At 34.5% G+C, this 26,070-nt stretch overlaps 2 protein-coding genes and 2 long non-coding RNA genes across 4 annotated transcripts; all 4 read right to left on the reverse strand.

Annotated features, from left to right (window-relative positions):
• Positions 1 to 10,103: 10,103 nt before the first annotated feature.
• On the reverse strand, positions 10,104 to 11,403 carry LOC133784336 (uncharacterized). The gene is made up of 5 exons (XR_009871286.1): positions 11,201 to 11,403; positions 10,948 to 11,118; positions 10,766 to 10,853; positions 10,505 to 10,673; positions 10,104 to 10,426 (listed from the first exon to the last, which is right to left on the reverse strand). It is a non-coding gene; the product is annotated as an uncharacterized LOC133784336 (long non-coding RNA).
• A 17-nt stretch (positions 11,404 to 11,420) lies between these two features.
• LOC133784337 (uncharacterized) lies at positions 11,421 to 12,850 on the reverse strand. The gene is made up of 3 exons (XR_009871287.1): positions 12,777 to 12,850; positions 12,090 to 12,446; positions 11,421 to 11,538 (listed from the first exon to the last, which is right to left on the reverse strand). It is a non-coding gene; the product is annotated as an uncharacterized LOC133784337 (long non-coding RNA).
• A 77-nt stretch (positions 12,851 to 12,927) lies between these two features.
• Positions 12,928 to 13,468, reverse strand: LOC133785709 (exonuclease 1-like). Its single transcript, XM_062224927.1, has 2 exons — positions 13,271 to 13,468; positions 12,928 to 13,116 (listed from the first exon to the last, which is right to left on the reverse strand). Exons 1-2 carry the CDS (start codon positions 13,466 to 13,468, stop codon positions 12,928 to 12,930), a joined length of 387 nt encoding a protein of 128 aa, XP_062080911.1.
• A 39-nt stretch (positions 13,469 to 13,507) lies between these two features.
• On the reverse strand, positions 13,508 to 25,366 carry LOC133785710 (plastidic glucose transporter 4-like). The gene is made up of 6 exons (XM_062224928.1): positions 25,153 to 25,366; positions 15,083 to 15,229; positions 14,919 to 14,992; positions 14,103 to 14,191; positions 13,822 to 13,936; positions 13,508 to 13,576 (listed from the first exon to the last, which is right to left on the reverse strand). The coding sequence occupies exons 1-6, from the start codon at positions 25,364 to 25,366 to the stop codon at positions 13,508 to 13,510; spliced, it is 708 nt and encodes a 235-aa protein (XP_062080912.1).
• Between the last annotated feature and the right edge of the window lie 704 nt (positions 25,367 to 26,070).

A 26,070-nucleotide genomic window follows, 5' to 3' on the forward strand; every position in this document is an offset into this window, starting at 1 on the left:
ATGAAAATCTGAATTTAGTTACTGAAAACGTGTTTTTGAAAATGTGATTGGTTAATGGTGTGTAAACTGTTTTTGAATTTTAAAAAATTGAATTTGTGATTGGTAGTAAATTTGAAAATATAACAGAATTATAATATATAATTGGTTTACCTGAATCTGTTTTAATTTTATATATTTTATATACATAGGTTGTATGATATTAAATTTTGATTTACCAATAGATTTAATTAAGTATAAATTAAAATTTAGTAATAGAGCATTGATTAAATTCATAACAATATTCGTGCTTTTGCATGATTTTTTAAAAATATTTGTATTTAATTTTATACAATAATTATATATATTTTGTCTCATTTTATTAATTTTATACAGTGATTATCTTAGTCCCCTCTAAAATTATAAAATTAGAATTAGCCGTGATCTTATTATTCCATTGCCAGAGACCAAATCTTATTTTTCAATTGCCAAAGACCAAATGTAAATATGTGTCTACTTAACTTGTCCCTAAAATATTAATAGAGAGCATAAACAACAACTGATGTGCAACAACAGATTGATTTTTTTTCTGACACATCAACCATTTTATCTCTCAGGAGTATTTCATAAGGCTACTTTGTAACATAAATTAGAAGCTAGATCATTTACAACAAACAAAACGACTGAAAATTCTCAATACATTCCAATGCAGAACCAGACATTAGTATCAAATCTTCATTGATTTGTTGTATTATTTCTTCATCGTTCACTACCAAGCTTGTTCTCTACGTTACATCAAACAACCATTAAAAAAGTCAATTTTACCATAAATATTTAATAAAGAAATAATTATGCAAAGAAGCTTATGTTTGTGTTGCTATCAAAATCTAGGCACAAACTAATACCGGTCCAAGAATTGAGTTAGCTCACAATCAATGAATCAAAAGCCTACAAAAAAAATCAATAACAAATATACTAAAAAGTGTCAGCATACATAATTACTAGAAGCCAACTCACTTGAAGAATGGGGTATTCATCCATAAGTAAGACTCCAATCACTAAAGCACTCACAATTATTGTTCAACACACTAATAATCGGCTTCTGACCCTATAAAAGCATCACTTACAGAATAAGAAGCATGTATTCATATCAATAAAAAGCATGTATTCAAATAAATAATTATCATGGATCTTGTATATATTAAACTCAGAACAATTAATAAGCATTTGTAAATACACTTTGTCAATCATAGTAAATACTACAAAGCAATATTGTTTAGCAATCAATAAGGTTATGGTAGTTGTTTTATAATTTTTATGATGTTTGTGTGCTGATTTTTTAAAATAGGGACAAAAACCCTCAAGGGTTTTGTTGGAAACCCTAAAACAAAATACATGTTTTGAGCTGTGAATTTCAAGGGGTCAAGCATCTACTGTATATTGATTTTATAAAATTTAATTATGCTGGGATGTTGTTGAGATTGAGTACATAAAATTGAGCTTTTGAAACACTAAAAAATGTTTAAAAATGAGTGAGTTATGCTATTTTAAAGTTTAGGTAAAAAACTGTTTTTTCGTATTCTTAATTTTGGGGCCAAGTTTGGACAGCCACTGTATAGGGAAAATGAACCCAGTTTTTTCTTAAATTTGGTGGACATATGTTTGGCATAACCTAGTATTCCATTGTAAAATTTGGTAACAAAATACTGAACAATTTGAAAGTTATTAAGTGCCAAAGTTTGGAAAAATTAAGGACTTGAAAATAAGGCCATTTTTGCCTCATTGTTGGAAAATAATTTCACCAATAAAAAATGCTCATTTTGATCTAAGATTTTACAACAACCTAAATGGCATACCAAAAAGGGAATTGGGAAATTTTGGTAACAATTGGGTAAGTAAATTTGAAGTTATGACCTAACAAAGTATGTAGTAAAAAATGTAAAAAATAGGGTTTTCACACTTAGTGTAAAAATGAGATTTTGGAACTTGAGATAAAAAGTAAAATTTTGCTTATTACAAGATAAAAACTTGGTAAGTCTTGAAAACATATTTTGACCTAAAATACCACTTTGAGTTTAGTGAGAATTATTTTTATTAAAGAATTTTTATTCATTCTAAAAATAAAAGAATTAATTTATTAATAAGTTAATAAATTAAAAGATGATTTAAAACCCTATATTTTGATAAAATAATTAAGTGAATTATTTTTCTAGTAAGTAAACTTAATTAATTGACTTTTGAAAAATTTACTAGTCAAGATAGGAAATTTTTAACGGTTTTCCTAATTAAGATAATTTAGACAATTTCTTAAAACTATTTTTAGAGATTAAAACCTTAAGAAAAATAAAAGGAAAATTAAGAGTTTATTTTCTTGAAAAATAATTAAGGAATTTAATTAGTATTTTTGGGATATAATACCGGCTAAAATCTTTTATATATTTTACCATCTGTTATAAGTACAAGGTAATAGCGGAACTTTTAAAGAAAAATATTTTTAGTGGATTGTAGAAAAATACTATTGTGATACCCGAGCCTAGGTATCGAGACCATAGGGTAGGTCTCCCCGAGACTTAGGATTTAGTCTCAAATATTTTTATATGAATTTCCTTAATGAGTTTAATACCAAATAAGGATCTTTAATCCTTACTAATGATTTTGAAAATGATCAAACTGCCCAAAATATTAATAATGATTTATGAAGTGCCATAATTAATCCAAGTATACTGTATGGATAATTACAGTATTGGCTAAGCATAACTAGATTATACATTAGATGGTGAAATCTTGCTGAGGGAAAATGACTCCAAGTAAGTCAACTTCTATTGTGCGGCTGCAACATGAAACGACTATTGTATTGTATGTTAGTATAGAGACACAGGCACATATATACACGGCCGTAGAAAGCTTGCTTAGAGACGTTAGTCTAGTTGGTGCTGATTCAGAAAATATGATCGATAGAATACCGTCATATTCTAGACGGCTGATCCCCATCACACTGCTTGATTTTATTATGTTCGGTTAATTACCGCGACGAGTGGCCAAGAGGTGAGGATTGCTGGTTAAACCTAGGGGTGCGAAAATGAATGGGACTTAGGGGCCCTCATGCTTACTTAATCAGTGAACGGTTAGAACCCGAGCAACTGCTCTGATAAGTTATTCCCAGATAGTAGCTATGAATATTGGTCATTCATTGAGAGTGCCTAGAGATACTAGAGGTTGCCAAGTTTGAGTGAGGCTGAACACCCTAGGGGCAACTACTCACCAGCACCACTAATTAACATAGAAATCTCTGAAACCCGTGTAACTTCGATTACACTCGTTGATAAGTAGCGATGCCTTAGGTAACACGATAGTTACCCTTGATGGGGATATTTTTTGGCTAGAACTTAGTGTTGAGACTTGGTTCTCTCTTACAGGTTAGCATTTATGCTGGAGGGCGTGTTATGCCCAAATTGTTGGAAGTTGTCGAGCGTTGGTCTCGAATTATATTGTGATATATTATATCGACTTGCTTTGTGATTTTCTGAGTGTAGGGATTTATTTGTTGATAAGAAATAGTTGTGATATAATATATCTGCTTGTTCTGGGATTTTTCTAGTGCAGGAATTTATCTGTTTATATGGAATAATCTGTCATTGGTTATCAGGCATGACCATAAGTTTGCCAGGACGCTTTTGCATTCTTGAAATTGATTGTGTAGGGTCCGGATGGATCCGGAACCCTAATTCTCTGCATGCTTTTGTTTTAAAGTTGAACTTACTAAGCGTTTTCGCTTACCTAGTAGTTTCTTGTTGTAGGTAAGAACAAGGGCAAGGTAGAGCAGTGAGCGCTGGAGTCTACCTTGAGAATGTACATGTGGACCAACCTTTTGGGAAGCCATTTTATTTTTGGAAATGTTGTGTTATTTTCGTAGACTAGGCTCACTCTACTCCTTATAAAATATGTTTGTATTAAATGTTAAGTATGACCATATGACTTTTAACAAGTTTTTTTTTTATGCAGGTTTTCGAGACTTTTGGTTAAATAAATTCATTTATATTTCCGTATTATTGAGTCTTAAAAATTCGGGTCATTACAGGAGAATCACAAATGGAAGCTACAAAGAACTATTGCGATAGCTAATCAGCTATAGCTATGGCAAAGAATCATGTATTTCATAGCAGAACCAATCATATACGCATCAAGTATCACTTCATCAGAGAAGTTGAAGCAAAAAAAAGAAATAGAACTTGAATATTGTAAGACTGAAGAGTAGATAGCAGACATATTCACAAAAGTGCTTCCAAGAGGCAAGTTCGAGCTCCTACGAGACTTGATTGGAGTTAATAAAATGTGTACCAAGTCAATGCCATATATGCATCTTATGGTCTTATATATGCAAACTATCATACCGAAATTTCACATGTCGCCACTACCGTTATCTCCGAATTTTGGCAATGTTGGATCAAGCCAATATCCTCCTCCCAATGAATATCACCCAGATGACGACGACCCTTTAGTGGTTGGTACATTGTTAGTTATTTTATTTGTAGGGTTTGTATAACTATAAAAATAATTGTTTAATTAGTATTAGTATTTTAGTTTAAAGAAATTTTTTAATTAGTATTTTTATTTTAGTTTAATACCCAAATATTATAATGTTGGATATTTTAATTATTTTTATTTTCAAATATATGATAATTTTAATTAAAATAAATTGAATATTTATTTATTTAATATATATTTTTTATGAATAATTATTATAAAATCACTTTTGTCGGCGCTTAAAAAAACAACATTAAAAAAGTTTTGTTGGTGCGCAATTATAATGACAAAGGTGGGATAAACACTTATGTAATATGTTACTACTATCTGCTTACCAGGTTTTAAAAAGTTAGTAGTAACAAGTGTTTGAAGTTTTTTTTTTATTATTTTTTCATGATTATATAATAGCTTGTTGCATGACATAAAAAGATGACAAATTATGATTTTTTTTTAATAGTTGTGTAATCATTTTTTCATCAAACTCGTCAACACACCAAAGAATAATTATGTAGGAGTTTGTGAGAGTGGACTAAAGTATTTAATGTGTGATTAACGAATAATAATTGTTGAAAAGAGTAAGTGAATGGAGAGAGGATCTATAGTGGTTCAACCCAAAAAAGTGACTTATGTCCACTCAGTCATTTTTATTGATGTATAAGCTTGGAAGCTTTGATTACGATTACATTTACATTTTAAAGCTCTTAATAGTGGAGCTTCTAGGTGTTTGGCACTAAGGGGTGCCTCTGTACATTTGGTTCTAAGTAGTATGAATAGCATCTAATCGTTCCACCAATTATATTCTAGTATTTTTAGTCGAAAATATGGGTGGAAATGATGGTGGAAAGTATTTTCCCAATCTGGCCAATTCCCAAAAGTCTCAGATATCCTTAAGGTTTTTGTACCCACCAAATGTGGCAATGTAGTTCTTTTGCATTTATTTCCACCAAGTGAGCCAAAAGTGGCAACCCTGTTGAAGCTCGGAGTTGGCAGCGGTCTTCATTTTATGAGTCTTAACTGCGGAGTTGGTAACTGTAACACCCTACTACTTAGGGACTGTTATACTGTGTATTTTAAATAGTGCTAGACTCGCTAAATGAGTCATTTGGCCATAACCGTGTAACTAAACATGATTAATGGTTAAAATTTTTGGTCAAAAGGTACAACTATTTCACTATTAACATTTACTTCCATACATGGGATCCCAAACTACATTTGAAAAGGTTAATTTACAATTGAAAGTTTCAATTAGCCGACCTAAGCGAAAAATAGGGTTTGACTCTAGTTCCTCTGAGAAACCCTGGCTGTGGTGGTCGAGCGTATGTCGGTCAAGCGTATGTCACGCTCCTGATTAGGCATAACCATATCAACTAGTGCTCAACGCACTATTGTCGCCCTTGACTTATGAGTCAATGCTTTTCGACTAGTGCTCAACGCTATTGTCGTCCTTGACTTATAATCAATGTTTTCGACCGACACTCATCGTGCTAATGTCGTTCTTGACTCATAAGTCAAGTTCGGGGCCCAGCCCTAGGATATGGAAATAATACGTCACCTAGCGACTCATTGCCCTATCCTCTATATAACCAGGCTTAGAGCTGGCCCAGCATACCTGGCACTGAATTTTCCACGACCTTTAGGTCGGACAAGCGTATGATGCTCTCTTGGTTAGCCTAACCAAAATGACTAGTGCTCAATGCGCTATTGCCTCGCTTGACTTATAAATTAATGCTTTTCGACCAGTGCTCAGCGCTATTGGCGTCCTTGACTCATAAGTCAAGCCTTTCTCAATCAGATAATGCACACAAGCATAAATCACATATTAAATATCCAAATACAAAGCATTCAACATGCTTAATAAACAACTACAAGCATAATCATAATCATTCACATTCTTAGGCGTTCATGCCCTATTCATATTCCTGTTCAACAATTCGAGCCAAGCCATAATCACATGTATCACAAACCGGGTGCAGTTTTCTTACCTTTTGTCAAAGCACAAGTTATGAATGAACGACCCTTGAACATGATCCTGGTTCCAAGCCCCTAGCGATAACCTAGTCACAACCATAATATAGAATCCCATTGATAATGAGCGAATGATGGCTTCCGGACCGATTCCTTCCTCCGGGACATCGAATTCTACTCAACCGGGTAGTAGGATCGATCCCGAGCCCTTAGGTTAAAGTTCCCACACCCAAAACCTTCCCAAGGCCTAAAATTCCCCTTAAGCACCGCAACCCCAAGCCTCTGAGCTGTGGTCCACCCAAGTCAAAGGCCCTAGCCTCTCCTCTCATTGAACACGCGTTGCAGTGCAACCTAACAGGCGCTGTAACGTGACCTCGCACCAGGAAACCGCCAAGCTTTTGGGTTCATGAGGGTCGCAGCGCGACCCTGCGAACCCAGAATTCTCAGATCCAAATCCTCCCAAAACTCACCCCAAACTGTACCAAATCCACAATTCAATCTCACAACATCCCTAGGATGTCCCAGGAAACAAAACCCGACATTCAAATGGATCAAAAACTCCCCAAACCATAAAATCAAAACTCAAGAAAGTTAAGGAAACAAAAACTTAGAAATTCAAAGCTTTGATTACCTCTGATTACGTTGTTTTCCAGCTAAATCCTCCAACTATCAAGCTTTTAAACTTCCCTAGAATCGTTATGACTCTAACCTTGCTTGAATCTGAGCCCTAAAACTCGAGTTTCCTTCGAAAATGCTATCGAGCTAAAATGAGAGAACGAGGGAGAGAACGAGAGAGTATTTGAACGCGTTTCTGTTTGTGTCAGGTTCCTTCGAGCTTAAGTAACCTTAAGTAAATCCCAAGGCTCGGGGTACTCGAAAAATGTCCTCGAGGGTAAAATAGTCAAAATCCCCAAAATTACCTCCTGATCTCATTAGCTCCAAATATACCCTCAAATATTCATTCCCATTACCCAATATCCCGGTAATGTACTAAATACCCAAAATACCCCTTGACTCACTTCGAGTCAAGTATTGGCCCCGTTGTGACTTTCCCACTAGCTTGCTCCTAGGATCGTCTCGTGCTGAGTAACTCAAATATATCCACATAATGATGTGGTCCCACACATATATCACATATATGCAAAATATACCCATAACGGTCCAAATTACAAAAATTTCCCTTTTAATCAGAAATGAGCCCACATGAATATTCAATACACCTAAACATGCATATCAACTCATATTATAATATAACTCACATTATCATATAATGATACACATATATATTAGATAATCACATTATCACATAATTTCCATAATTTTCCATCCTAACCCCCTAATCAAGGCCCTAAGCCTTATTAGGTAATTTGGGACGTTATAGTAAGAGTCTTCATTTGATGAGTCTCATCTAAGTGAAGGCGAGTCAGGTGGGCAAGGGCCTCATTGAGTGAGGTGAGGGAGCGCCTCATATAGTTAGGTAAGTGAGGGCCTTTAACTGAGGTGGGCAAGGGCCTTATCGAGTGAAGTGAGCCTCATTGAGTGAGGTGGGCGAGGACCACCTTGAGTGAAGTGGGTAAGTTACCATCTAGATCCGGTATGCATTGTATATTTTTGACATGTTCTTTGCCACATCATCCACAAAATAATTTTGCTAAAAATTGGTATAACATTTACCCCCAAGTCAGACTTCGTGTGAGCACAAGGCTGACTTACAATATCCCTCACCTAGTATTGGACACTTATAATTTTTTAAGTGAAATAGTTAGACGTTCCCCAATAATTGACACTTATAATTTTTTTGTTTAGATATTCGACCTAAGAATTGACACTTAAAAATTTTTTAGACTTCCCCCAAGAATCGATACTTGGAAATTTCTTGAGATATTTGGACCTCCCCCAAGAATCTACAATTAGAAATTGTTTGAGTGAGATATATGGATCTCCCCCAAGAATCAACACTTAGAAATTTTTTTGACCTCTCCCAAAAATCGACACTTGGAAATTTCTTGAGATACCTTGACCTCCCCCAAGAATCTACACTTACAAATTTTTTGAGTGAGGTATTTAAACCCCCCTCAATAATCAACAAATAGAAATTTTTTGAACCTCCCCCGAGAATCGACACTTGAAATTTTTTTGAGATATTTGGACCTCCCCCAAGAATCGACACTTAGAAATTTTTTGGGCTAGTCACTTCGTACCCACTTGGGCACAAGTAATACTTAGTTCTTCCCATTAGTTTGGTGTAGTTTTGGCCTCTTGGAAGATTCTCATGACCTTGATATCATTATCTTTGTCTTTGCATTACTAGAGAAATATGTTTTTACTATACACATGGAGTCCACCAACTAAGAATGCCAATATTGTGTGCCAATGTGGCGCCTAGCCCAAATATTTTAAGCCCAATGTTCCTCCCTTCAAATAAATTTCAAGTAGTGAGACAGATCTTTTGCACTGAAATCCTTTGGCAATGCTCTATGTCATAGTTTTTCGTGTTTTAACCTTTGGAAAAAAAGAAGCTATTAATTTCTTGGACTCCTCACCCTCTCTCAAAGTACTCATTCTCTCTCTCTCTCCTCTCTTTAAAAAAATCTAACATTAACACTCCATAGTTTGACAAGACCCTCTCGCCCACAGTCCATGTGTTGGGGTTTTATGCCCTAATTAAAACCTAATTTCTTTGTAATCTCATTTATTATCAATAAAAGAATAGAAGTCATTTTTTGACTAGGTCAATCACTTTGCTCACATGTTTTATTTTCATAGTTATTTGTTTAGTATAAACTTCTATTAAATCCCGAGCATATAGCTAATCATATTTATAGTGACGTAATCACAGTGGAATATAAATATGATTATATGTTCAAATATATGTTAGTCCTAAGATTAGTCAGTACACAGGATTTACACTGACTTGCCAATCTACGATATGATCTACTTACACATCGTAGTGTTATGTTCTTTCCAGAACATTAGCAAAGTAGATAAGATCGAAATGTATTTGTTACATCGGACTGGACCAATATTGACAGTAGATAGAATAAGTAAACATAATGTTATTATCTATTCTACTTATATCATATAGTTACCATAGGTCAATTCAATCTCAATTCTGAGTGGTTAATATTTATAACTAATTGTATTATTTGAGTTCTCTGACTTGTTCGTTACCATCTTACCCTACGAACTAGCACATACTTACATCTTAGGAACTCGATAGTATAATTAAGTGAGAGTGTTAATCATAGATATGGACATCTATAGCTTCTGATAAAGAAGTGAAACACCACTACAAAATTGACATGAGACGATAGTTTTAAACCGTCGTATAGACTCTCATACGTCGGTTCTAATACTGTCGTCCCATGCAATGTCATGCCATGTAAAGCATAAAACGACAGTTGAAATAAAAGTGTCATCTCCTGTCATACATGAGATGATGGGTCATATACAAATGTTGTCTCTTGTGGTACATGAGACGAAAATTTCTGTGCAAGTGTCATCTACTGTAATAAATGAGACGACAGTTCCTACTAAAGCGTCATCTTCCTGCAATACATGAGATGACAATTTATGTGCAAGCATCGTCCCCTGCAATACATAAGATGACAAGTTCATGGAGACCGACGTCCCATATAGAATATGGGAATTTTTTCATTTCTCTATTTTCAACCACTATATTCATTCATAATTTCCTGTGTAATTACAACATAGTTCAGACATAATCAATAGGCAGACAAAATCAATAGAACTCAGCATGTTCCAAATCTAAAATTACAATATCAAAATATACACTTGGAATAACTATGTAAGTACTAACTAAATACTACAATTAGTATATTTTTTAATTCTGATTTCAAAAGTTACTCTAACTATGACTCATCCGCTCAAGAAGCTTGGCTGCCCATTCATTTCGAGTTTCATTAATTTCACCAAGTGTATATGTATTCTTTCCACCACACTACAAAACACAAAATAAAAACTAAGTCAGAAATTAAATCCAATAGAATTGTAGTTCAATACTAATAAATACACTTACATTACTAGTTAGCCATCGCATTGGTGTCTCATTCAAGCAATAGTCCTTCATCATCCTTATGATATAAAAGCTGCATTCTACTGACGATGTTTGACGAGGGCAATTGACTATTTTCCACTTGTAATTTTTTTCATTCCTTCCTGTCTTTCGCTTAATGTGTGAAGAGACACTATATATACATCAATATGAAGAGCATATTAATTTTTTATTTCCATATCAAATAACCATATTATATTCTAAAATGAGTTTCAAATGTATTACTTGTTCATAAGGTCCTTCAAATCATTTGGAGGAGATTTTCTAAGTGGATCAAGATAGTAACATGTATGGTCATCTGGATCAATGATCACTAGCATCTAGTTACGTCTGCATTTAAACAAAGTTATTAAAATAAACATCATAAGGTATAAGTAAAATTAATATTAAATGAAAAATTTACTTACAAGAAATGATATGGCATTAACCAAGTTTGACCCATTACTGTGTTATTGATACACTCTGAGATAATTTCAGCCCGATTATCCATATTTGTCCCAATTCTCGATGACCACGATGGCTCAATGAAACAAAATAAGTGTGATATCTCTCTATCGCACAACTCGGAATATATTATACTACATACATGAAAGTTAATGATATTATAGCTATACTTAAAAAGAAACTAAAATATATAATGTTTATTAATTTAAAATTTACCTGATATAGAATGAAATGCAAGACGCGCCGATTTCTTCCATAAATCCAAAGTGTACTATATCCTCATGTGAGATATATAAGGTATATTGTTCGCCCATAATATTTGTCTCCATAAGAATGTCAATCATGAATCCTGGTTCTACGTACTTAACTGAACCTAGAAGTATCTTCAAAAACATGGGAAGTCCAGTGGGAACCTTGAAGATAATTGGCAACTTACTAGCCATACTTGATCCTGCCTCTTCTTGAGTAGTGGGAAGATGTTGTGGAGGATGTTTTAGGTCTTGTGTTGGCGGACAAGCTGCTGAAATCCTCTTTCTCTTTAGTCTCTTGGGTTCCTTCACAATTAACATAGAAAAGTTAGATAAAAAAAATCACAAAATACATTCAATTTATTATCAATGCAAATGCCCGTCCAAAATTAATCTCTTCCTTTCATATATACATGTATAAATATATATATATAATATTCTTCATGGAGGGCTATAATTCTTTTAGTTGTAGTAGGTGAGAACAAATGTATTAAAAAATGTAAGAATTTAGGAGTGTGAACATATATGGTTGTACATGGGAGGCATAATGAGAAAGACATTTTGAAAATATCGCAAAAGAGAAGTTTCTAACACACTATTTTATTATCTGTCTGCAGCAGCACTTGCAATTTATAGGTTGTATTTCAACCAAAACCAATAATGTAAATATATAATTTAAGAGACTAATTAAGTATGCTATGTCAATTCCTTTGGCACATGGCTCCTCACCAGTACCACACCATATATTTCTTTGTCAAAATCCCTATCTATTACACAACTTACTCCCTCTCTCTCCATGAAATTAAACATTTATGGATCTTTCAAGATGAAATTTTTTACAGCACACTAAAAGTTACCTGTTCATGATCATAAGTAATGATCAGATGCGATGGCCAAGCAACATAACTGTTGACCGCATGAACCACAAGAGTCATCTCATCCCCAACTGAGACGGGTAGTTTTGCACTCCCATCTAGACATCTATGAACATCCACTTAATGAAATAAACCAGTTATATTTATGTACATGAACTGTTGTCCATGATATGAAACATTTCAGACTAAAATTACATACACAAACCAGGGAAAAAAGAATAGAAGGATACAGAAGTACTGAGTCAGAAGATTCTTCTGTACAGGCAAATCTAGCTTTTTCTTTACGCTTCCAAGATCAAAATTCTTGAGTTTGAAAGTTGTGTTGGCACTAGCAGTCCCCTATTGGTGAAAGAAAACATAAATGCCACCAGTAAAGATAGAGGACCTTAAGAAGAAAGTGAAAAAGTCAGCCTAACTGTTGTGGCATATAAACATAGGAATTAGGAAACTAAAATGACTTATTATTAGTAAAATCTCTTTCTGTTACTAGGCTATTTAACATAGGAGAAATTGATATGGTTGCAGTTGCCAGTTAAATGATTAAGAATAAGAAAACGTGTAAATCAATAAGAAATAGCATTCAATTGTGGAGGACGCACTTCTAGATAATGGTAAACTTGAAACTCTTCAACCCCCAAGAAGTAATAAAAGTAAATGCAGAACAATTACCTGAAATGGCATTTTGGTGAATGGATCAAGATCACCTTCAGCTATACCTTTAGCTATATCTTGAGGTATCATTGTAAACATAGTTAAGGGATCTCAAGTATTTCACAATTATTAAATAGAAGCAGAAATTTTAACTTGAGAAAAACTATATTTAAATAGGATATGGCCCTAAGAAATCCCCATCATCCTCAATATTCTCAAAAATGTCAGACAAATGAACAATTTTTTCAGTAATTGTATTGTAAACACGTTGATGCTGAAAGGTCAGTAGTGCTTTCTTGAATGATTCTTCATAAAGAGGTGGAACCGAAGAAATGTTGTATCTTAGGTGCTTTATCACCTGAAATGGACCAATCATTAGCTAGCTATAACATTTATTCAAAGGAGTTAAAGAAAAAGTAATTAAGCACGTGCAAAGGGCAAACGAACAATATTCTCAGCCTATTTAGTTTTAAGGGATACAAATGTCAAGATCGTGAATGATAAGACTTCACCTGGTCGTAAGTTATAAATCGTTTTATAAGTGCATGAGCCCTTTTCAGTCCCATTCCTGGTAATGATTGCATATAGTCACAGCCACTCAAAATGCACATTTCAAGAATCATTTGCTTTGTAAATCCAGCAAAACTCAAATCCTTGTTCTGTTGTAGCATGGAATGCTGAAACTGAACAGCTTGCCCAAATTTGTCCATTTTAAAAATAAACTTGATATAAATGTAAGAAAATTTCCTTCACTTCATTTGACTTGTAGGAAGAAAGGCAGTGCTGCTAATACACAATGCCATTGTTTCAGCACGAAACTGAAGCAGTATGTATTGTCTCAAAACTATATGATAAGAAAAATAATAGTTCACCTTTTAGGCATTATTTTCTTTCTATCTATATATATTTCATTTTTTTCCCTTGCCTTGAATATAGTACAGCTAAGGAAAGCATTCTCTGAATTATTCATCAGGTGGAAAGTACACAAGTTCAAAGAAATTTGATTATATAGGTACGAAAACACTGGTGCATAACATAAAAAACAGAACAAAAAGTCACTCACCCAATGCATTCCTAATGACAAAGCAACTGCTTTTGCTCTGATTCTTGAAGCAAATATCTCTGGTAGAAGAAGAGCAGGCACAGGACCAGCACCAAGTGAAAACGACAAGACATAGCTGTTAATGAAACAAAAGGCCAAGTTCAGGAATTCACGGTGATAAAATGGTCACTATGTGAAGGGACTCACTAAGTCAGAGTACTACTACATTATATTTATTTTTGAAGGAAAAAAAGAAAAGAAAAAAAGCTTTTCAAAGGCTACCATGAAAAGTAAAAACTTACAGAACAGTCCCAAGAATAGCAAGGGGGCCAGAATATGGTGCCAGAACCTTCCAAGTAAAGGACAGAGAAAGCAGCATCATAGAGGCAGCCTAAACAAGTCAGCAAGAGCGTTATCAGTTTTAATAATACCATAAACTGAGAAAGTTTCACATTGAAAGACTCGAAAACAGAACATCCCACACGCTACTTGAAAGGTTTCAGAGATATCACACTTCTGTCAAAATATATTTTATGTAATTGGGAACACAGCAACAGGTGAAAGTAGTACCATCAATATATGTCTAATTCAAGCACTGCCTTATTGGATAGGTACAAACTTTTCTCTTGATTACTACATAAATTCATTAGTAGTTGATTGGTAGTAAAATAGAATTTTCTTCTCTTTATAATCTATGTAGATTCAGTGTCCAAGTTCACAAGCTACATGATTAGACTCTTGTCAGTGCACTAGTCTAATATTGGATCAAGAGAGAAAGACTAAGCAATCCCAAGTACAGATTGGATTAGTTCTAGAAGCTTCCTCTCCCTAAACAAGAAAATTGTCTACTTTCTGTTTGAGTCTCCTTTCAATCTTAGTTCTTAAATACAGATTCATCCCTAATGTAACTAACCTAGCAACAACTTAAAAAAATCCTACAATTAAATTCTTAACAGAAAAACAGAGCTTTAACAACCCTTTAACATATACAAAGCTTATCACTATATTCTTGAATATAGTGGAATACAAGAAAACATAATTTTTTTACATCAGTTGATGAAAGTATAAATACGTATATCTATATACAAATAAATGTTCATGGGGAAAAAACACAGTACCATTCCACCAAAGCTTGTGATTAGAAGACTCTTTCTTCCTTGTCTATCCATCAAGGATGATGCAACAGCTGTGCCTGAAAGAGAATCAGTTGGAAGTCTTTATGGCATGATGCAAAGTGAAACCAAAATTTAGAAAACCAAGTACAAAAGACACAGAAACTAACCAAAGACATTTGCGGCTCCAACAAGAGCACTTGCTGCAACATCAGAGGCAATCCCCGCACTACGGAATACAAAAGTTGAATAGTATACAACAGCATTGATCCCAGTCAACTGTTTAAATAAGAAAAGTGCTGCACCAATGCTAACAACTGCAACAAGAAATAGTTGTCATGGAAAAAGATTAACAACATTAATTCTCAGCCTAGTCTAGTTTACCCCAGGGTGGCCTGGTTCTTGCGTTGGCGGGGGGGGGGTCGCCTGGTTCTTGCCGAGGCTGAGTGTGAAAGAGAGCAGCTCGACGTTATGGAGAGAGGCGAGATCTGAGTTCTTGTAGAGGCTGAGTTCTTGCAGAGGCTGAGTGAGAGAACGAATCGAGAGGGCTGAGTGTGAGAGAGAATAGATCGAGTGGGTGAGCTGGTGAGCGTGAGAGAAAAACGATTGAGGCTATTTTGAGTGAGTTTTAGAGAAGCCAACCGGTAGAATTAAAAGATTAGGGATTTTTTTTGTTTTGTTAAATTTCATTTGGGGCTATTTTTGACGATTGAGGGTTTGAGTGAGTCTCTTATTGTTTTGTTTTATTAATTTCGTGTATATGACTCATTATTTTTTTTAAAAATTTATATCACATATTAAACATCCAAACATTTTTTTTTTTAAGGAATAATCTTTTTTTTACAAGTGGATTAAATTTTTTTTATATAATTTTTTTTTAGTTTAAAAAAAATAAGAAACATATGCATGAGTAATATATCTTAATATTAGACATATGCATGATTTTATTTGATTTAAGTTTTAAGTATTATTAATATAATATAATATAATTAATTAAAAGTATAATATTATATATAAAAATCTAACAACTAATTAAAGTATTAATAGATATATCTAGACAATATTTTTTTATAAATATGAAAATATATATGTGATCCAATAATATTAAATATATTAATACCCTTTTAAAAAAAGGCTTATTAGGATTTTTTTTCAGACTATTACAACTACCAAATCGTGCCTCCTGAATTTTTTGGCCTGTTAAAAATTTCCCCTGAACTATTCATGTTATTGAAATGAGGGACTTCCGTCCAATTTTGCTAACAGAATAGTGATATGGCGACACTGGAGTACTGATGTAGATTGCTACTTGTATAATTTAAAAAATAGATAGACTTTTACCCCCCAAACTATTATAGTTACCAAATTATGCCCATCGAATTCTAAAATTTAAAATTAAAAGGATATTTTGAATATTTGATTTAAGTTTTAAGTATTATTAATATAATATAATTAATTAAAAGTATAATATTATATATAAAAATTTAACAACTAATTAAAGTATTAATAGATATGTCTAGACAATATTTTTTTATAAATATTAAAATATATATGTGATCCAATAATATTAAATATATTAATACCCTTTTAAAAAAAGGCTTATTAGGATTTTTTTTCCGGACTATTACGACTACCAAATCGTGCCTCCTGAATTTTTTGGCCTGTTAAAAATTCCCCCTAAACTATTCATGTTATTGAAATGAGGGACTTCCGTCCAATTTCGCTAACAGAATAGTGATATGGAGACACTGGAGTGCTGATGTAGATTGCTACTTGTGGACGCCCAAATTCCACCAAGGCAAAATATGAAAGTTAGGTGAGGTCCTCGGGCCACCATCGTCTCAGGAAGTCATCACGCTGTCACGCCACGAATCTAGACCCATGCCATATGGGATCATTGCCATATAGCCCCCATTTGCGAGACATAGACGCGAAGCTGCCCTCGCCTCGTTCAGAAGTCCAGCACGACGCCGTGGGCATCGCTCGGCCACCGCGCGCGACGCCCCCGGCCTCGCTCGGCCACCGCGCGCGACGCTCCCCGGCCTCGCTCGGCCACCGCGCGCGACGCCCCTTGTCATGGCCTAGCTGGGAAGCCCGTGCCACCATCTCGCACCAGCCGCCTCGCGTCCAAGGGCCTCGCCATAGGCCGAAGTGGCCTCGCCTCATAGGCCGAAGTGGCCTCGCCTCCTAGGCCGAGTGGCCTCGCCTCATAGGCTCGAGTGGCCTCGCCTCCTAGGCCGAGTGGCCTCGTCTCATAGGCCGAGTGGCCTCGCCTCGTAGGCCGAAGTGGCCTTGTCGTGGTAGCCCCGTCATCGGGCCTCGGCGCCCATGGCCTCATGGGGGCCACATCCACAACACACTCGACCTCGTGGACAGCCAAAGAGTCACGCCATCAATAGGTCTTCCAAGGGGGCCTCGCGAAGGAACATGAGCCACGCCACCTGGTGGCCACGTGAGCGGAGCCATACACCAAGGGTCCCATTCCTTACCTCTTGTGACCTTTATGCTTAGAGACTCCAGTACGAGTCAATTGGGACATACTTGTACGATCTATGGTGAGTACGGACGCCCGTACCAGTGGGACTACTGGGATAAGAGTCATGGTCCGTACGTCTACGGCCAAAGGTCAGAGCCGACACCACTACCTCCTGCGCTACTTTGCCTGCCACCACTCATCAGACATGGGTACAGACAAGTAGTGGAGGCATTCTCCTAACACCTGCTCCTGTACTGGATGTACGACCACAACCTCTGAAGCCACTCCCCTGACACAGTACTTATGTACCCCTTGGTCTCCTGGACCACTATGTACCTAAGGCCATTAGAGCCTACTATAAAATGAACTCTAACACCACCTGAAAGGGGGTCGGAAATTTTACTGTAGCAAAGGCTTGAGTGTGAATGAAAGATTGAATTCTCCATTATTGTTCTATCATTGTTCTTGAGTGATTGTTTAAGTTTCTACAGCTTTTCCATTAGAGATCTTGATTTGATAATTTTTCCAACTCAACTTAGTTGACGAGTTCTCACCGTCAACACTACTTGTATAATTTAAAAAATAGAAAGGCTTTTACCCCCCAAACTATTACAGTTACCAAATTATGCCCATCGAATTCTAAAATTTAAAATTAAAACAATATTTTGAATATTTAAAAGAAAATATTAAAAACATTAAACCAAAAAATCATTTTTTTAAAATTAAATCATACAAAATAAAAACTTAAAGCGATATAGGCGACACCAAAGTTGAATGTCGCAGGGACCCGCATGAGCCCAGTCTGTCGACAATGTCACTACCCTCATTCTGATGCATGCCCAACACCCAAGCCAATTTTTTGTCACCATTAATTTTTTTTTTAATTTTAATGATTTTTTCATTTTTTTAATATTCAAAAGATTATTTAATTGTAAATTTTTAAAAATCAGGGGGCACAATTTAGTAATGGTAATAGCTCGGGGGCAAGAATACTATTTATTATTTATATTATAAATGAAGCATTGACGTGGCAATACCACATCGGCCACCAAACTACCACATCACCATTCCATTAGCAAAATTGAAAATAAGTCCCACATTTCAGTAACGTGAATAATTAAGGGGGAATTTTTAACCAGTTCAAAAATTTGGGGGGCATGATTTGGATCGGTAATAGTTCGGGGGAAAAAATCTCAATAAGCCTTAAATAATAATAATAATAAGACGATGCACATAAGACAACAGTCTAAGTAGAACTGTCTAATTGTGTTAAAAATAAACACGTGACGACATTCTTCTAAGAACTGTTGTCTAATGTAAGTTTTGTTGTGCATGGCATGACGGTTCTAGAGAGTCAGTCGTCATATGTTTATTTTTAACATAAGAAGACAGGTCTACTAAAACCGTCGTCTCATGTGTGTCATCTAAGTACAGTTTTGTAGTAGTGAAACAATAGTTTCCTTTTAGTTTGGTTCAAGGTGCTAAATGATAGAGATCTCATTTCAATAATTAATATTAATTTACTGAAATCACTACTACAAAAAAGGGCAATTGTGTCAGTCAAACGCGTCAGTCAACGTAGTTGACTGACGCTGTTGACCAAGAATTAGCATTTTGTGGCAGTTGGACACTGCCACAAATAAGGGTCAAATTGCGTCATAACATACACTGACGCTGTTTAATGAGACTGTTTGTGTCAGTGGGGCACTGACGCAAACAGGCCGTTGACGGCGTCAGTGGGCCACTGACGGTAACTGAGCGTTTGCGTCAGTGGGGCACTGACGCAAACGGCAAAGTAAAACACGCATTTTACTTTGTCGTTTGCGTCAGTGCCCCACTGACGTAAACGCTCCGTTACCTTCAGTGGGGCACTGGCGCAATTGGGCCTCATTTTCAATAAACCCTCATCGTCCCCAGTCGAGCCCCATTTCACTTAAAAAATTTCAGAACCGTTTCCTTCACAAACTAGCGGCGCCCAACTGAAGTTCTACTCATTTAGGTACGTTTTTAGCCTTTTTTTTGTTCAATTTTAATGTCAAAATAATGAGTTATATATGTTTATGAAACTTATATATAGTTTTTTTTTTTGAATTTTTTGTATAGATTTTGTTTTTTTGAAGATTATAGTTTGAAAACCCATAATCTTTATTGGTTTTTTGGGGTTTTCTACTTCAAGAACCCACATTGCTCAATTACCACAAGTAAGTGTAATTTTATTAATTTTTATGATTTAAATTTAATTTTTGTGAATTTTTTTTTTATAAATTGACTATATTTTAGATTTTTAATTTTTAGATAGTTTTATATTAATGATTATGAAATTGTTTTAGGTTTAAACTTTTCAATTTAATATTTTATTTTTTTAGAATTTTTTTATTAGAATTTTTTTATTTTTTATTAACTTTTTTTCTTAAAATTTAATTAAATTTCGAATTTACTTATGTATATGAGTATATATTTATATATATTAATGTATATATTTTGTATAAGTTTCGTTTTATTAATTGTTTAGTTTGATTATTATTAGTAAATTTTTGTTTATATTTTGTTAACTTTTTTAAATTATTTTTAAATTTTGGGTTTAATTGGTTAAATAGGTATATATTAAAATTGTTTGTTTTTTTAAGTTATATTTTTCTTTATATTTTGTTAACTTTTTTATTATTTTTTTGTTTATTGTTATATTTGAGTAGGTATTTTGTTGACAACTTTGTTGGTGAGATCAAGCTTTTGGAGGATTTTATATTAGAGGTAATATTTTAAACCTTAATGTATAATTAATATATTGAACTTAGTAGTATGTACGAATTATAAAATAGTAGAGATAGGATCTAGGACTGTGTGCTGCAGTGATATAAGGCTGTAATTGTGCATGTTTGATTGATTACTTGATTTGTTGTATTTATGTGATGAATATAGGTTTATTTAAATTTTGGGAAATATTTTAGAAATAGGGGAAATGCTGCCTAATTTTTTGTAAGATTTAGTAATTTGAGAATTGTGCATGTTTGATTGATTAATTGGTTTGTTGTGTTTATGTGATGAATATAGGTTTATTTAAATTTTGGGAAATATGATAGAAATAGGGGAAATGCTGGCCAATTTTTTTTAGGATTTAGTAATTTGAGAATTATGCATGTTTCATTGATTAGTTGGATATTTTTGTGTATACCATGTGCTGTATAAATGCACATTTTAAATTTGGGAAATGTGATAGAAATAGGGGAAATGTTGCCCAATTTTTTTTGGACATATTGTTTCCTTTATTTACTTGTCAATTAAGTAATCCACGAACTTAATTGTTAATGTTTGTTGCTTTGTTTGTTTGTTTTTTTTTAATTTTTTGTGTGAAGTTTGACAATGGATAGAGATTGAATGTCAGCGGATAGGTTATCCATGAAATATAGGAATGGAGTTGAGTTTTTCTTGGAATTTTGTGCAAGAAATACTCAATCTCCTAATAGTATTCCTTGTCCATGTGTTAAGTGTGGTAATTTTGTGAGGATGCCAATTTTTAAAATAAAAGACCACTTATTTAGGAATGGAATAGACAAAAGTTATAAAGTATGGTTTTTGCACGGTGAAAGAATGAAAGTCACTGATGAGGGACCATCTAAGAATAATAGGTATTTTGATGTTGATTACGAAGTTGATGATATTGCAGAGATGATTGATGATGCACAATATGAATCACATGTGGATCTAATTAAATTTCAGTAAATCTTAGAAGATGTTGAGAAACCTATTTTCCCTAATTATACAAGGTTCACTAAATTATCAGCACTGCTTAGGTTGTATAACTTAAAAGCCAAACATGGGTGGAGTGATAAGGGAATGACAGAGTTGTTAACATTTTTAGGAGAATTATTACCCGAAGGTAATGAAATGCCGTCTTCATTTTATGAAGCGAAGAAGACATTGTGTTCGTTAGGCATGCAATATGAAAAAATACATGCTTGTCCTAACGATTGCATCTTATATCGAAAGAGATTTGTTGATGCAATTGCATGTCCGACATGTGGCGAGTGTAGATGGCAAAAGAAAAAAAATTTAGATGCAGTTAGAAAAGGTGTCCCTGCAAAGGTTTTATGGTATCTACCACCGATACCTCGTTTGGTTAGGTTGTACCGAAATGATGATCATGCTAAAAATTTAATTTGGCATGCTAAAGATAGAGTAAAGGATGGCAAGCTAAGACATCCAGCTGACTTGCCAGCTTGGAAAACAGTAGATGTTAAATGGCCGGAATTTGGGAATGAACCGAGGAATATTCGTTTGGTTCTTTCTGCTGACGGAATTAATCCACACAATTCCCTTAGTAGTAAATATAGTTGTTGGCCTGTAATGCTAGTCATCTATAATCTACCGCCATGGTTGAGTATGAAGAGGAAGTTTACCATGTTGACCTTGTTGATATCTGGTTCTAATCAACCTGGAAATGATATTGATGTATACCTAGCTCCTTTAATTGATGATTTGAGCACATTGTGGTATGAGGGGGTTAATGCTTACGATGCTTATAAGAAAGAAAATTTTAATCTTAAAGCAGTATTGTTGTGGACTATTAATGATTTTCCAGCCTTAGGTAATCTTTCTGGATTTAGTGTGAAAGGGTACAAGGCATGTCCCATTTGTGAAGAAGGGTCTCATTCTGAATATTTAAAACATTCTAGAAAGATTTGTTATATGGGACACCGAAAGTTCTTATCCTAAAAACATAAATTTCGAAGCTTGACAAATGCCTTTAATGGTAAACCTGAATTTGTAAAGGCTCCACCACCTTTACTTGGAGGACAATTGTTAACAAAGTTGAACAAAGTCCAATGCAAGTTCGGAAAACCTAGAAATTTTACAAATAAGAGAAAAAATGTTAGATGTGAAAAAACAAAGGAGGTTGTAGATGGTGCGACAGGTTGTTGGAAGAAGAAATCTATTTTTTTTAGCTTGAGTATTGGGAGCATTTGGTTTTGCAGCACAACTTGGATGTAATGCACATTGAGAAAAACGTGTCAGTAGCTTAATTAGTACAATGCTGAATATTCCTGGTCGGAGTAAGGATGGAATCAAAGCTCGGTTGGATTTAAAAGTAATGGGTATACGCAGTAAGTTACAACCAGAGGTTGGTGAGAGACGAACCTATTTACCACCTGCGTGTTATACCCTGTCTAAAGAAGAAAAACGAAGTGTAGGTCATTCTTTGTCGAATGTGAAAGTATCGGAAGGTTATTCTTCAAATATTTCTTCTCTGGTAGATATGAAAATTTTGAATTTAGTTGGAATGAAGTCTCATGACCATCATACACTACTTGAACATCTTCTACCGGTAGCTATCAGCTCTGTGTTACCCAAAAAAGTTCGATATGCAATTACCAAACTATGCTTTTTCTTTAAATCTATTTATTGTAAAGTGGTAGATTTGTCGAAGTTGGACAATCTTCAAACAAATATCGTGATAACTATGTGTGAGTTAGAGGAGTATTTCCCACCTTCATTTTTTGACATAATGGTTCATTTAATAGTTCATTTGGTGAGAGAAGTAAAATTGTGTGGACCAGTATACTTGAGATGGATGTACCCATTTGGACGGTATATGAAGGTTTTAAAAGGTTATGTTAGAAATAGAAGTAGACCTGAGGGTTGCATAGTTAAATCCTACATCGTTGAAGAAGCAATGGAGTTCTGCTCAGAATACTTATCAGGTGTTGCGAGCATTGGACTATGTTTTTCTAAAATTGAGCTTGAAATAAGTAAAGGTGATAGAGGTGATGTTGTTTCTGAAGTAAATAAATCTGATCGAGATGAAGCACATTGCCTAGTCTTACAAAATATTGATGATGTTCAACCATACATTGAGTAAGTTCTTATACATATGCATGATCAATCTTATTTTTCTCTTTCATTATATTGACAATGATATAAATGATGTTTGGTGAAGTTGATAAATGGAAAGCTCACCGCGTGGTAGAAATTCCAATTGTTGAAAGGGTATTTGGATTCCAAACTATCGCTCTATTAGAGAAAGATGATATCCTCCACTTTTGCAACTATGAGATGATTGGATAGACTGAGCTAGCATTATATATGAGGTACAATGGTGTTTATAATCTTAGGTTATTTAGTTTAACTTGAAATTTAATAGTTTATTAACTTTTTTAATTATATGTAGCTTCCTCGATGATTTGGTGCAAACGAAGGGATTGAACCACATGTACACTTTCATGCATCCCGCTTTAGTGTCCACTAATGCAGGAACCAATGAAATACGTGCTGAAAAATATCTTTGATCGGTTTCTACAGATGGAGCTAGAGACACAGTTTCTAATTTGTCCTTGGAACAACAAGTAAGTCAACTTAATTTTATATTCATATATTTTGTTTATTGATAAATATCTTACACAAGTTTTTTTATTGTAGCTTTCATTGGATGTTAGTATTAATTCAGCCCCACAGTCATTCGGTAGCTTTTTTGGATCCTGTAAACTCACATTTCCGTCTGGAAATCAAGGAGATAATTATCATGTAAGTTTTTCATTTTACTTAATTAATTTATGATTTTATTTCAAACTCATATATGGGTAAATATTAATATTGTGTGCAAGGCGTTGGATCAATATGATACACACCGAAGACTAAAAGAATCAATCAATTTAAAAGTTTGTGTTCCTAAGGTAAGTAAATTATATTACTTATCGTATTTAACTTTTTGACATATTTCTATTATAATAACTTACTAAATATAATACTTAACTTTGGATAACTATGTTGGATAACTTTTTGACATATTTCTATTATAATAACTTACGAAACCAGACTGGGCCAACCGAGTGTGGCTTTTACATTATGAAATTTGCTAGAGACTTGATTTCACAGCCTAGACCGAAGGCCTACTTGAAAAATGAGGTATTGTTTTTCTTTTTAATTTTCATTTAAACTATCGTTCATGATTTTTTTTAGATGATTTCTAACTTATTATTTTAAATATTTTCTAATTAGTTTACGAATACGAGTCCATATTCGGCTGACGAAATCAACGAGATACGGGATGAGTGGACTGAATCAATTATGGCGTACCTCAATTAGCAAATGAGCAAGTGGGTGAAGAAATTTTAGTTTAAGTAGGTTTAACACTTAGAAATTTAGAACACAAGAGTACATATATTAACTTTGATATTTGAATTACTTTTATAGTTTTGATCACAAATGTTAACTTTAGATAAATGTTTATAAAAACTTATACTGTTGTTTTTCTGTTTATATTGCTGTTTTTCTGTTTTTGCTGCTGATTATTTTATTCAAAATAGGCCAGGGAAATTGGCATAAACATTTGTAATTTCCCTGGTTAATACTTTATGTGACAGTGCCCAACTAACGCAAAAAATACTCATTTTTAACATTTGTGGCAGTGCCCCACTGACGCAAACCAGAGTGTCATTTGCGTCAGTGGGGCACTGCCACAAATGCCAGTTTGTGGCAGTGCCTCACTGACGCAAATGCCACTCTGATTTGCGTCATGATCAATCTTATTTTTCTGCCTTCCATATTCATTTTCCTGCATCAAGCTAAAAATAAAGGAGTGAGCCTAAATTTATTCATGATTAACTCCTGCACTCTTATTCCCTTCATTTTGGTCTCTAAAATAGCACCAATCCCTATTTTATTCTTACTACAAATGTCTAACACAGCAGAATGCTTCTTCGGGCTATTCAAACCCCTTATATTCCAGCTAAGGATATTACAATTATCCATTAGAAGATTGTAAAATACCCCTGTCTCCTACACTTCCCTCTGCCTGATCCTGAAGCACCCCAAATCCATTTGTCAGCTTCTTCCCTTGGACCCCAACTTTGTGAACATTCTTACTATTACTTCCTCTTTGTCCTTGCTTATTTAGAGACCCTAGTTTCTTAGGAGTTTGCCAGTTATTTCTTGCTGTCAGCCCCCCAACATCTGTTGTGACAGAGGGAAGAATCTTGATCATATGGAGGAAAGTGTTTGTCAAAGTTAGTGTGATAGAGGAGGATACTCAGTTTGTTCACTACCTTGTTAGAATGACAGGTCACAAACTGTCTTTTTATGTTACTTTTGTGTATGGTCGCAACACTTTGGAGGAGAGAAAGGTTTTATAGCAAGGATTATCTCAGCTTGTTCAACCAATACATTCTTGGATGATTTTAGGCGATTTTAATGCTGTTTTCACTGCAAAGGATAGGAATGGGGGAAAGTCAGTTTCTCAGATGGAAATTGTTGACTCTTCGCATTGGATTGCTATGAACCATTTGGAAGCTCTTAAGAGTACTGGTTCTTTCTTTACTTGGACTAATAATCAAGAGGGAATGGCTCGAATTTATTCCAAGATAGACCATGTTTTTATAATTGAGGAATGGTTAGAGGGTTTTCCCAATACTTCAGCTGTGTTCAAATGGGAAACTAGTTCAGATCACTGTTCATGCACCATATCTGTTATGCTAGTAGAGAATTTGGGTGTTAAACCTTTTCGGTTCTACAATTTTTTGGACTGAGCTTGCTAAATTTAAGCAGCTGGGTTTAGACAGTTGGAGGCAGCCGATGAAGGGGACTGGTTTGAAAACTATCTTCTTGAAGACAATGAGACTAAAGCATAAACTAAAGAGGTTCAATGTGGACCATATTGGAGATATAGGGGTTCAGTTTCAAAAAGCTAAG

The sequence above is a fragment of the Humulus lupulus genome, chromosome 6 (genome assembly GCF_963169125.1).
Source record: "Humulus lupulus chromosome 6, drHumLupu1.1, whole genome shotgun sequence".
Taxonomy (NCBI): Eukaryota; Viridiplantae; Streptophyta; class Magnoliopsida; order Rosales; family Cannabaceae; genus Humulus; species Humulus lupulus.